Below are 13300 nucleotides of genomic sequence, written 5' to 3'. Positions count from 1 at the left end.
CCAAGTTTATAAACTGCTGAGAGATACTCAGACAAGCTGAGCATTGCCTGGAAGTGTCCCTCTGACCTGTTGAGCTGCCTACAGGCTGTTCGGTGAGCTTCAGCTTTCCACTCAGGGTGGGTTTTGGTGAAGCAGCTGTCTTTGAGCCATTTCTGCTTCTGGAAGTAGCCTTGCAGCAGTACTCCGGGAAGTAGTCCTAATCAACTCACTGGTTCGCACAGCTGGACTCTGGCACTGTTCTTACTTCCCCAGGAACAACATCATGAAACATTCGGTATTTTGGTCACAGTGACCCAACAGTAGCAACTAACACATGCAATGACTTTCTTCTTCCAGCTAGCCCCCAACTAAAGTTTCCAGAACTTCCCAAAGATAGTGCCACCAGCTGGGAACCAAGGCTTCAACAGTGATCCTTAGGAGACACCTCACATCTAAGCATAACAAACTCTCAGCGTTCTGAGAAGTTCTGACCCCACAGCTCTTAGATATTTCCACTCCACCAGGCTGGACTGGTGCAAATCTCCTGGACTCCTTACCCTTAGACAAGGAGCTCTGAGGCACATTTGGGTGTCCCAGAAAGATTTACAGTAGACTCATCCACAACAGAGGTAACCATGTCCTCCACCCCCCCCCCCCCCACACACACCCTGATAAACTACTTGCATTGGACTCTGAGGTCTCAGGGTCTACTTCTGGGAATCCAGACAGAGTGAAATGCAGAACCTTGTGCAGGAAGCCTCAGCTGCTAGGAGAAGTTTCCCTGAGGCAGAGTCAGGGCCCCTGGGTAACTTACAACATCAGTAGAATGGCTGGAATGATCAGGCCTGGATTGGCAAGGAATGCAAAGATCTTGCCCAGGAACTTAGGGAAATCATTTTCAATGGTCTCGTGGAGGACATCATACATCCTGTTCTTCCCACTAGAAAGAAGTGAGGACATGTTATAGCATGCATGCACAAAGCTTCTGTGGCACACATAGTCATGCCCATGACCCCATGGATCTAAAGCTGCTGCTTACAACTGCTTTTCTGAGAGAACAAGAGTTCTGCTCCAAATGGATTAAGAAGATCCCATGAGGAGCTGCCACTCTGGTTAGGACAGACAGCTGGGGCTGGCTGCCTAGTACTCACTAGCTTCCCGTTTTCAGTAACTCCCAAACTTTCAAACTATACTGCTCTTCTGTGTTTGACACCTTCAGCAAAAAAAGTGGATTTTCTCACATAATTCTTCTTTTCTTTTAGGGGATAGGCTCTTGCTATGTTGCCCAGTCTATTCCTGAGCTCCTGGGTTGGAGTAATGCTTCTACCTCAGTCCCAAGTAGCTGGCTTCATACACATAAGTCTCTGTGCCAGGAGAAAATGGTCCATGATTTAGTTATGAGACAAACATGAACTCTTCTGGGCTTCTTGACCTGGAAGCAGTTCTCTGTGGTGGTATTGTGAGAAATATTATGCACGCTAATAAACTTATCTGGGGTCAGAGAACAGAACAGCCACAATATTAAACATAGAGGATAGGCAGTGGTAGCACACGCCTTTAATCCTAGAATTCCAGAGGCAGAGATCTACCTGGATCTCTGTGTGTTCAAGGATACAGTCAAGCTTGGTGGCTCATGCCTTTAATCCCAGAAAGCGAGCCTTTAGTCCCAGGGAGTGATGGTAGAAAACAGAAAGGTATACAAGGCGTGAAGACCAGAAACTAGAAGCTTTTAGCTGGTAAAGCTTTCAGGCTTTGGAGCAGTAGTTTAGCTGAGATTCATTCTGAAGGAGGACTCAGAGGTTTCCAGTCTGAGGAAACAGGATCAACTGAGGAATTGGCAAGGTGAGGTAGCTGTGGCTTGTTCTGCTTCTCTAATCTTCCAGCATTCACCCCAATAACTGGCTCCAGGTTTGATTTTATTAATAAGACCATTTAAGATTCCTGCTCCAGTTCTAAGATTAATGTGATGGAAACATCACAATACCTCTAAAGTACACCTACAGTTAACCTTCCAATCAGGAAAATGATTGCCCCAAGGTGGGCTTCTGTACAAGATTTACTATTTATAACAGTAGGTTCATTTGTCTTCGAATTCTTTAGAATTATTGTGAAGGGACACCTGGATACTGGTGGCTCTTGAATGGTAATTTTGGTGCTATGAAGTAGAGTCAGAAGTTTGAAGATTCTGGTTCAAATCTTTTATCCTATAGAACACCATGAACTCTATCTATCTATCTATCTATCTATCTATCTATCTATCTATCTATCTATCTATCTACCTACCTATCCGTCCGTCCGTCCGTCCGTCCGTCCGTCCGTCCGTCCGTCCGTCCGTCCGTCCATCCACCCACCCACCCACCCACCCACCTGTAGTGGGTAGCCATCCCAGCATTGGCCTGGAAGTTCCAACCCCCATTGAGGCTTCAGTAATGATCACGCCCACAGGGCGGGGCAGAGGAGGGAGTGGAAGACCGAGGATCAAGAGGAGGTCGCTCTCTTGGTTCGGGGACGCTGGACACAGGAGGTAGACTGAGCAGAGTTCTCCAGAGAACACCGCCGGACTATTCTATACCTTTGCCAGACCCTGCAACCTACCCCTTCATTTGTAAGTTACCCTACAAAATAAACCTCCCTTTTAACTACGTGGAGTGGCCTTAATAATTTCACCAATACCCACCCACCCACCCACCCACCCATCCATCCATCCATCCACCCACCCATCCATCCATCCATCCATCCATCCATCCATCCATCTATCCATCTATCTATCTACCTCTATCATCTATCCATCCATCTTTTCATCTATCTATCTATCTATCTATCTATCTATCTATCTATCTATCTATCCATCCATCCATCCATCCATCCATCCATCCATCCATCCATCCATCCATCTATCTACCTACCTAATCCATCTGTCTATCATCTATCTTCTTTTCCTGTGTATATATATGTGTGTGAATGTGTGTGCCCGTGCTTATGGAGATCTGAGGTTGATGTCAGGAGTCTTTCTCAATTGTTTTTCCACCTTATTTGAGACAGGGGTTTTCAAACCTAGAGCTAGACAATATGGCTAGTCTATCTAGCCAGCTTAATCATGGAGTCTTCTGGATTTGCCTTTAGAGGCTGGGATTCCAGGGGGAAGCCACACCTACACAGCCTTCATGTGGGTTCTGGGAACCTGGCTTGTGGCCGAGGCATCTCCCCATTCTCTTATGACTGCATTCATGTCCTGGTTCTTTCCACTAGATTTGTGCCATCAAATGTGACTATTAAAATAATTATGAAAATTGGGGCTGGAGAGATAGTGCAGTGGTTAAGAGCACATGCTGTTCTTCCAGAGGACCTGGGTTCAATTTCCAGCACCCACATGGCAGTTTACAACTGTCTATAACCCCAAGATCTGACACCCTCACACAAACATACATGCAGGCAAAACACCAATGCACATAAAATAAAAATAAATAAATTTAAAAATAAAAAAGAGGTCCTGCCTCATTAAAAAAATTATAAAAATTAAGGGATTGGGGATTTAGCTCAGTGGTAGAGCGCTTGACTAGCAAGCACAAGGCCCTGGGTTCGATCCTCAGCTCCAAAAAAAAAAAAAACAATTATAAAAATTAATTAAAGTACAATTTCACATTCTGTTTTTTAAACAAACATTTCAAGTGTCTGTCTACAGTCTTGTGCTGAGGAAGACTGAATTAGAAGAGTGGATACAAGGTACCCTCATCACCACAGGGCTGTCTACTGCAGGGGCTGAGCTTCCATCTCTGGAGAAGGTACTGAAAGTTTCTTTGCTCTACTTCTCACTTCTCTCTATATGCAATAAGGCACAATGCTCACACAGCTAGAGGGTTCTGAGTGAAGTCAGCAGGTGCTGAGGAGAGCACCGATAAGCTGTGTTATACAATGATGTAGTCAGCAGCTTAGTTTTCCCTGTGCAAAGATCAGATTGACATATAGTGCCTCAGGGACAAATCAGCTTGTCACCTGCAAACTAAAAATAGTTTTCTTTCTTTCTTTATGTCTTTCTTTTTACATTTTTTAAAGTAGTTGAAAAAAAATCAAGTATAATATCTTGTGATATGTAAGAACTGAAGTATGATTTTTTTTTACATTTCAATGACTATAAACTTTTGCTGGAACATAGCCATGCTCATTCACTGGTGCAATGTATATGGCTAAGCTCTAATGGCATTATATCATATACAATATTTTGGTATAAATTATGCTATAATTGCAGAGCTGAGCAGTTGCATTAGAAACTGTGTGGCTATTGCATTGCTTGGCACTGTTGTGTTGCATGCCAGTAGTCCCAGCATCTGGGGAGCTGAGACAGGAGGATTGTGAAAACCTAGCCTGAGCTCTGTCTCAGAAAAAATAAAACAACCTGCAACATTTTAGTTATGACATTTCAGGTGCCACGTCATGACATTTGATTTATTTTTTTATTATTAGTACATACCTAGCATGTAAAAATAATAATTAAAAAAAAGAGAGCTTCAAATATTAGGTTTTTAAGCCAAAATTGAACGTGAATTATTTTGTCTCTGAAGTGGTAGTGTGGTAGCTGCTATGACAATTAGTACACGGATGGGTAATGCGTGGAGTGTTACAGCTCTGGAGGCCAGAAGTTTGAAATGGTTTCACTGGGTTAACCTAAGCTGTTGGCAGGGCTACAGTCCCCCAGGGGAGGCCACAGAGGAGTGCATGCCCTGTGTCCCTCGGCGTAAGTCCCCTTCTTTCTTTGTAAAGCCAGCATCGTGGATTTTCAAAACTTTCTCTTCTTTCACAGCCATCCTGCCTTCTGTCATTTGATGGAGGTGCCCGCTTGCAGCCTGACATCTTTGGCTGCTGTCAATCATGGTAGAAATTAAGGTGAGAGCAGATACATGGAGAAGAGGAAAACACAGGGACAGGCCTGCTTATAACAAATTACTCTTACACTAACTAGTCCAGTTGCAAGAGAGAGAACTCGCTCACAATGATTGTTAGACCAATTTCATGAGAGAATGGCACTACTACCATTTAGTTATTTAACCACTCTCGAATATTATTAAAGGATCAGCCTTAATGATCTTCTTCCCAGGGGCCCAGAAGAGAAACTATGAACGGCGAGAATTATTTTGGGGAAAAGAATCTAAGTACACCAAGCTCTTAGTCTGTCTACTCTATTCCTCTGAGATAAAATTCTGTCTACACAGCTTCAGGTCTGTTCTCGTGCCTAGCTCCTTTCTTGCTTGATTTCTCTCTACCTTTATCTGCTGTCCCCTCTAAGTTCTATCTTAATTCTCTCATCTTAATTCTGCCTCATCTAGGTTCTTCTTATCTCGTTCTTACCCAGCTAGTACTTCCCTATCTGGCTCTTCCTCATCTTCCATCTCATCCTCAAGTTCTCTAGTCAAAATCCTCCATATACCTCTCAGTTCTCCATCCTCAAGTTCTCTAGAGTATTCAGTTATAAACCCAAGCAATAGGTCCTCCCCCTCCAACCAGGTCACCAGGCTTGAAATCCTACAGGGTCATAAAGGCAGGGAAGAATTTTCCTCAGGCAGTGACTGTCAGGCTTTCTTTTAGAACCCAAAAGGGGAGTGGTAAAGGAGGAGGTCAACTGAGAGCTAATATCCGTTAGTATATCAAGAAGGGGATCTATGTGCTCAGTTTACATTCCTGGAAGTGGTTAGGTAAGAAGTTAGGAGTCTATAATGTTAGTAAGGCTGTATAAGAAAGGAGGGTATCACCTTAAATTGCACAAGAAATAAAGTTATCTGCCTGACCTAAGAGACAGGTGCTGTTTCCATTAGTTCAGGAGATCAGCTGGCCTTGGATGCTTGATAGGTATTTTAGATAAATACACTGTTAGGAGTTCTTGGAACCACACATGGCATTACAAGAAAATCATTTTGGGAACCAGCTAATATATATACACACAAAAGCTAAAATATCTTCAAGACTTCTTAAGGCATGGCTTGACCTTTGGAAAGGTCCTTGACCTTTCCAAGCAGTGGCTTCTGCCATAGTAGTTGGATTCCATTCCATTTTCCTGAAACTTAGAGCAAACCACCTTCTAAAGTCTAGGCTTCCTCAAACTGACAGAGTGGCAGCCGGATTTCAACATTAGTTTCAGAGGCAACGAATCATCTCAGACCTTAGTAACTTGCAAAGTTTTAAATATACATGATCAGGCTCCTTGCAGACAGACAAAGTTACCCAATGTTTAGTATATCTAGTGCCTCCCACCTGATGGTGGTGTTAGGAGCACAAATAAGTACCCCATTCAGTGACTGTCAGACCAAGCTTTCAGAATACGTTGGCTACCTCCTCACTTCCCCTATCTTCACGGGGAAGTGCACGGTCGTTTGGGGCTATGGGGTCCTTGCCACCTTTCTTCCTTTTTGTCTTCCTCCAAAGACCGCTGGTGCAATTTAACAAACCCAGAGAGAGAAAGGAGAGTAAATCAAAGTCATCTGTCTCCCTTACAAGTTAAAAAAAGAAAAGGAAACATAAAAGACCTGAGCTGCAAACACAGACAAATGCCTTAGGGATCCATGGGCTGCTCTTCTGTGATGGACAGACACTGCAGTCCTTTCTCAGATTCCATGTGCTATAGGATTGTCTTCTCTCTTTTCTCAAAGGTGAGTGAATTCATGAGTGAAGAAATTGAAATAGACATGAATGCACCATGTAGTTATTCACACAAAAGTGAGCAGCAAGCCTCGGAATCCTGAATGTCACACATTGTTCTAAATCTGCAGCCGATGTCCAAAGTCTCTTCACTGGCCACAAGGAAAGCCTGAGCCTATAATCAAACATCTCTAGCCTCCCCCTGACTGTGCCCCTGATTTTCATGACTAGATATAGGCACACTGAATAGCTCCAGACTGCTCTGGAGGGAGCAGATCAAATGCTGGCCAAGGTGTAGTCCACGTCTATAGACTTATTCTATGGGTTGATGTAGATTTTTTTTTAGTTTAAAAATTTGAATGAATTTTAAAGTGAAAGTGGTAGATGTTTTCAAACCACTGTTCAGATTTTTATGAGGATCTGAAAAGCCTATAATAATGAGCCCATGTTCTTCATGGTGACAGGCCACTGAGGTGAGCACCAACCATCCTCAACTTGGGCAGAGCAACAGGTTCACAGAGATCCGTACTAAAGACCAACATGGTTGGTCCTCTAAGTACTTTACGAATAACAACACATTAGATTCTCAAAGCAAATCTATGAGCTAAACTTTACCGATATCTCTATTTTTCAGGGGATGAACCTGTGCTGAGCTCAAAACTGCCCAGCTGGTCAATGAGAGAGCTGGCTCTTAGATCTTCTCTCTAAATTAGGTACATTTTCTGCACAGACCTAAATGATTCCATCAGCTGTGCAGCTAGGGTGGTTTCTGCTTCAACTACTCAGTCCTACTACTGCGATGAAGAAGTACCCATGGAGTATAGGTAAGCACATTGATATGGCTGTGTTCCAATAAAACTTCATTTACAAAGCCAGATGGTGTTTTGGATTTGTTCCAAAGGGCATAGCTCACAAACTCCCACCTGTGATTATATGTTACAAGACACTAATCATCTCAGTCATTTATGTTGCCTGCTGTGTCCCTTAGGCATTTATTTAGTGTGGTCTGAACCCTAACTTCTTCCCTGTGCAATTGAATCTCTGTGAGGTAGCAGTCTACTTGGAACATCAACCATAAGGCAGCTGTCTTCTTCTGGACACTGAGTATAATGCAGTGAGAAAGGAAGAAAACACCATCTCCTCGTGGATCTTCTGTCCCATGGGAGAATGTAAAAAACAAGATAAACAAGGGAAAGACACAGAGTGTTTTGTCTGTTTGTTTTTTGAAACTGGTTTGGATTCAAAATCATGCTTCTCCTGTCTTAGCCTTTGGAGGGCTTGGTTATAGCCAGTGGTCACCATGTCCAGCACGGAACACACGATTTGTTTAAGAGTAAAAAGAAGATAAACAGAAACAAGTGTGTGGTGTGATGTGTGTGTGAGATGATGTGTGTGTGTGTGTGTGTGTGTGTGTGTTGTGATGTGTGTGTGTGTGTGTGGTGCATAGTGTGTGTGTGGTGTATGATATGTGTGTGTTGTGTTGTATGTGTGTGTGTGTGTGTGTGTGTGTGTGTGTGTGTGTTGTGATGTGTGTGTGTGTGTGTGTGGTGTATAGTGTGTGTGTGGTGTATGATATGTGTGTGTTGTGGTGTGTGTGTGTGTGTGTGTGTGTGTGTGTGTGTGTGTAACGGCATGTGCATGTGCAAGCACACGCTTGCGCATGTTCATTTCAGTTGGGAACTCTAGCAAAGGCCCCGTGGAGAAGCTGGCCTTCGTCGGCTCAGCTTTGTGGAAGTTGTAACCATGCTTCTTCCTTGAGTTTCAGGTTGGGTCTCGTTCCCTATGATCTGATATAGGTTGCCAGGGACACCCAGGAAAGCAGATGAAGCAAAAGGGACACAAATGTCAGGGAACAGGCATAGCACAGGCCAAGGAGCCATCTCTCCTGGGCACAGTGGATGGTCTGAGGAAGCGGTGGCAGCATCTGTACCCAGGCTTGCTTAGGAAGAGGCTGACTGAGTTCTCCCAGGTGGCTGTTCCCTCACTCTGGCATCTCTAGTGTCCTGCAGCCTTCCACCTGACTGCTGCCTTCTCTCTCTGTGCAGAATCTTGTGTGACCGGATTGTGCTCAGATAGCACACTCCATCGAATACCTCCTCTAGGTTCCACCACCTTCAGGCCATCTTAACTGAAAAGGAGACAACCAGCTTCCCCCACAGCACACTTCACACAGGCATGCAGGGCTGCCTCTGGCTGGGTGAGATACTTGCTTTCAGGATCATGCAAAGGCCATGCATGGCCCTTCTCACTTACCTTACCCATTTCTTTTCTTTTCTTTTTTTTCTTTTTTTTTTTTGGTTTTTCAAGACAGGGTTTCTCTGTAGCTTTGGAGCCTGTCCTGGAACTCGCTTTGTAGGCCAGGCTGGCCTCGAACTCACAGAGATCCACCTGGCTCTGCCTCCCGAGTGCTGGATTAAAGGCGTGCGCCACCACTGCCTGGCCCCATTTCTTATCTGGAGTAGGTATTCAGCAAGGATGGGAACACTAATTTATCCATGCTAACTTATTATAAAGATTCTCAAGGAGGCCACATAGAGAATGTCTAAGTGGGAAGACACTTGGTAAAAGGGTACTGTGCTCTAAACACCTTTAGTCCCAGACCTATTTCGTTTTAGGGAGCAAAGGGATTTGTTTTTCAGTGGTTCATATATTTATAAAGATAATAGGAGATATACATTACTGTTCAGTCTACCTCCTTACATAACTATACCCAATCTCCCAAAGAACTTTTATTTCTAACCCACCTTCAGTGCTGGCAGAGCTCTATGGAGTATGGAGGCCCAGTTGAGAGTCTCGGTCAAGGTCAGCTATGCCTGCTTCATGCCTGGATGAAGGCTAGACTATCCTAAGATAACCACAGGTGGCAGATCATCTGCTGTTAAAAGCTTACACTTGTACCATCTAATATGGTAGTCAGCTACTTGTAGTTATTAAAATCAAAATTGCCGGGCGGTGGTGGCGCATGCCTTTAATCCCAGCACTCGGGAGGCAGAGCCAGGTAGATCTCTGTGAGTTCGAGGCCAGCCTGGGCTACAGAGTGAATTCCAGCACAGGCTCCAAAGCTACACAGAGAAACCCTGTCTCGAAAAATCAAAATAAATAAATAAAATAAAAATAAACAAATAAAATCAAAATTAATTACAATAAAAAATGAGAAATTATGTTTCTCAGCTCTTCATTTCAAGCACCCAGTAGCCACAAGCCTGCTACCACATGGGGCATCTCCATCCTTACAGAAACTGGCTGAATAGTTCCGATGGTCTGCCCAAAGTTCCATAGCCTCTCCCAGGCTGGCGTGAAACCAGAACTGGAATTCTGAGCCGGGAGCTGTGGGCAGACTGCCTCCGGAGAGAACCTTCCCCAGCAAACAAGAGTGCACCTGAAGGGGCCACAGTCGAACGAGGGTGGGAAGGACATGATGGTGTAGGCCACCGGCAGGAGGCTGAGGAAGAGCACCAGCAGCAGCAGGCCCATGTAGAAGTTGTTGGACCGGGAGGCTTTAAACACACGCTCATGGGGCACGTTGCTGCTCATCACTGCCCAGCACTGGAAGTACATGGAGGTCAACAGGCGCAGGACATTGATGCCTACCAGTCCTGGAGCATAGAAGGAGCCCATCCTGAAAGATCAGAAACAGGATATCTGGTTGACCTGGGGGCGGGACAGGGGAGGGAAGTTCATGTGGTGGGTGCATTAGGAGCATGCCATCAAGGCATTTTCCTGAAGATTCCAAGAGCAGAGGCCTTCTGTTTAACCAAGATATCTGTCATCAGGCCAGAGCCATCCTGTCCCCAAGAGAGGGAGAGAACTCTGAGCACTCCAGGCTGGGACCCTGGCCAGGATTTTACCACTGCTTCCCCTGCAGGCTTCGGCGGATCACAGTCTCTGGTTTCCAGGAGCAGCCCCACTGGCAGACAGCAGCTTGGAGACAGTCAGTCCTTTGTCTCTCCAAAGTCTTAGGCTGACGTCATGCAGCCTCCAGAGGAGGAAGTTCCTTCCTTCACCACGTGCCTGCTTTCCCATCCCCCATCCTTCTCATGTCTCCTTCCTTTCCCCTTTCCCCTCCTCCTTGGCTTTTTTCTTTCTTCCTTCTCTCTTCCCCCTTTCTCTCCTCATTTCTACTTTCTCTGTAGCATACTGGTTAGCTAGACACTGTCCTGCTTCTCACCCTGTCCTCCCTCCAGTTCTTATCAGAAACTGAGCTGAGAGAGCTGAGGTGATTTGCTGCCCCCTGCCCCCCACAAGGTCGTTGAGAGACAAAGTTGGAGGTTCTAGTTTTTTGACTCCCCAAACAATATGCTCCTCAGATGAATTAGACAACTCACCAGATCATTCCTTGGTTGAAGATCAAGCCCAGCACGTTTCCACTGATATCAAATTCGGCATATGAGGGCTAGAGGGGGAAGAAGGGAGAGGAGGAGGGAGGAAGGTGAGGAAGAGGAGGAGGGGGAGAAGGGAGAGGAAGGGGGAGGGGAAGGGAGAGAAGGGAGAGGAAGGAGAGGAGAGAGAGGAGGGAGGGGAGGAGGGGGAGAGGAAGCAGGAGGAGGGGAAGGAAGGGGGAGGAGGGGGAGAGGAAGGGAGAGGGAGTGAGCAAGCAGACATTAGGTGATTACAGCTAGATCCTATCCAAGTCAAGACAACTCACCCAAAATGCCTGCCTGGGGTTCAGAACTCAGTTTTTTCAGTATTTTGTTAATTTTTTGACAGTCTCACTGTATATAACTCAGCTAACCTCAAATTTATGATGATCCTTATGCCTTAACTTCTCGAGCTCTGAGATTAAAGCATCATACCTGGTAGCAGGACTGTTTCTTTAATAGACTTTTGATATATACATATGTATGTACTTACGTATGTATATATGTATGTACTTACATATGTATGTATGTATGTATATATGTATGTACGTATGTATGTATGTATGTATGCATTTTGAGATAGGGTTCATGTAGCCCAGGCTGTGCATTTACTTGTCACACAACTAGAACTTCTGATTTTCTTGTCTACATCTCCCAAGTACTGGGATTATAGATGTGAGCTACTTGGTTTATGTGGTGCTGGAGATTGAACCCAGGGCCTCTGGCATGCTAGACAAGTATTATACCAACTAGACTATTTCCCCATCCTTATTTTCAACTTTCAAAGACAAGTTTTGAAGTTTTTAATTAATTAACTTATTTTATATGTATGGGTATTTTGTTTGTATCTATGTCTGTGCACCACATATGTGTAGTGCCTCTGGGAGCCAGAAGAGGGCATCAGAGCCTCTGGAACTAAAGTTTTACAGACACTGTTAGCTGCTGTGTGCTGTGTGGGTACTGGAAACTGAACCCAGCTCTTCTGCAAGAGCAACAGAGCTCTTAACTACTAAGCCATCTACTCAGCCCCCAAAGTTTTGAAGTTATTAGAACCGAAGCTTTCAGCAACAACAACAAATTGTAATTGTAGGTAAAGTAAGTGAGGGACATGGTCTTCTCCCCATCCATAGCTCAGTTTTAAAAACAGTTGTTTTCTTTGTTTTGTTTTGTTTTGGCTTTTTGAGATAGGGTTTCTCTGTGTAGCCCTCGCATCCTGGAACTTACTCTGCAGACAAAGTAAGTCTAAAACTTTTTTTAAATTTATATTGCCTGCATGTATGTTTGTGTACCACATGTGTGCCTGGTGCCCTCAGAAGCCAGAAGTGAATGCTGGATCCCCTAGGACTGCATTTACAGACAATTGTGAGCTGCTATGTGGGTTCTGGGAATTGAACCCAGGTCCTTTGGAATAGCAGCCAGTGCTCTTAACCAGTGAGCCATCTCTCCAGCACCTATGGCTCAATTTTATATATTGCTTCTCTTCCTTACTGATTTGACACAGCTTCTTTATTGTACACAGTTTTCCCCTGGCTTATATCAGTCTCTGGGCTTTGTATTCTGCTCTGTTGGCAAGGCTCTTTATTACAGTTCCCATTTTAGTTATCACAGCAGCATCATACTTTTCCTTTTTGGAACAGAGTCTCACTATATAACCCAGGCTGGCTCCAAGCTTCTGATCCTCTTGCCTTTTTTTGTATGTGTGTGTATGTGAGTGTGATGTTTGCACATGTGTGTGTGTGTGTGTGTGTGTGTGTGTGTGTGTGTGTGTACACGTGCGCATGCGCCTACTTATCACTCTGTGCTTCACTCCTTTGAGACAACGGCTTTCGCCAAGCCTGAAGTTAGGCTGGCAGCCAGCAAGCCCCAGTGACCCACAGTGTTGGGATTACAGGTGTGCACATGGCCCTATGTGGCTTTCTACATGGGTGCCGGGATCTGAACTCGGGTCTTTATACTTGTACAACCAGAGCTCTTACCCACTGAACCATATCTCCCACTGCTAAGCCTGGCTTCTTAATATACATACTTTAATAGAGCAGTGGGTATAGTCCCTTTTTTCTTTCTAAAAGGTTTTCCTATATGTTTCATATGCTTATTTTGAGCAGTTTTTATTATAACTTTGCCATCTTGTGGAATTTAGAGATTACTTTGAAGACAGTGGTATTGCGTCTTCCCATCGAAGACATTATCATTTTGAGCACAGCATTCATTATTGTTCTCAGGCATAGTCATAGGTTTTGTTGGCACTGAGGAAGGGTGGAATAGGCTTACTTGAAATGTGTGCCAGAAACCAGTGGCCCTTAGTGTCAGGCACTGCATCACAGGCCGGGGTGAGG

General features: G+C 44.6%; 1 protein-coding gene across 1 annotated transcript in view; it reads right to left on the bottom strand.

Annotated features, from left to right (window-relative positions):
• The window catches only part of Tmc2 (transmembrane channel like 2), a 92619-nt gene that overhangs the window by 13413 nt on the left and 65906 nt on the right, over positions 1 to 13300 (bottom strand). The window contains exons 15-17 of the mRNA XM_036184296.1: positions 10932 to 10999; positions 9986 to 10225; positions 794 to 919 (exon numbers count right to left, since the gene is read on the bottom strand). Of these exons, the coding sequence (XP_036040189.1) occupies positions 794 to 919; positions 9986 to 10225; positions 10932 to 10999 (434 nt within the window). The remainder of the gene's footprint in view (positions 1 to 793; positions 920 to 9985; positions 10226 to 10931; positions 11000 to 13300) is intronic.

Source organism: Onychomys torridus, chromosome 4 (genome assembly GCF_903995425.1).
Source record: "Onychomys torridus chromosome 4, mOncTor1.1, whole genome shotgun sequence".
Taxonomy (NCBI): domain Eukaryota; kingdom Metazoa; phylum Chordata; class Mammalia; order Rodentia; family Cricetidae; genus Onychomys; species Onychomys torridus.
The sequence above is the reverse complement of the archived record's forward strand: the minus strand, read 5'-3'. Positions and strand labels throughout refer to the sequence as shown.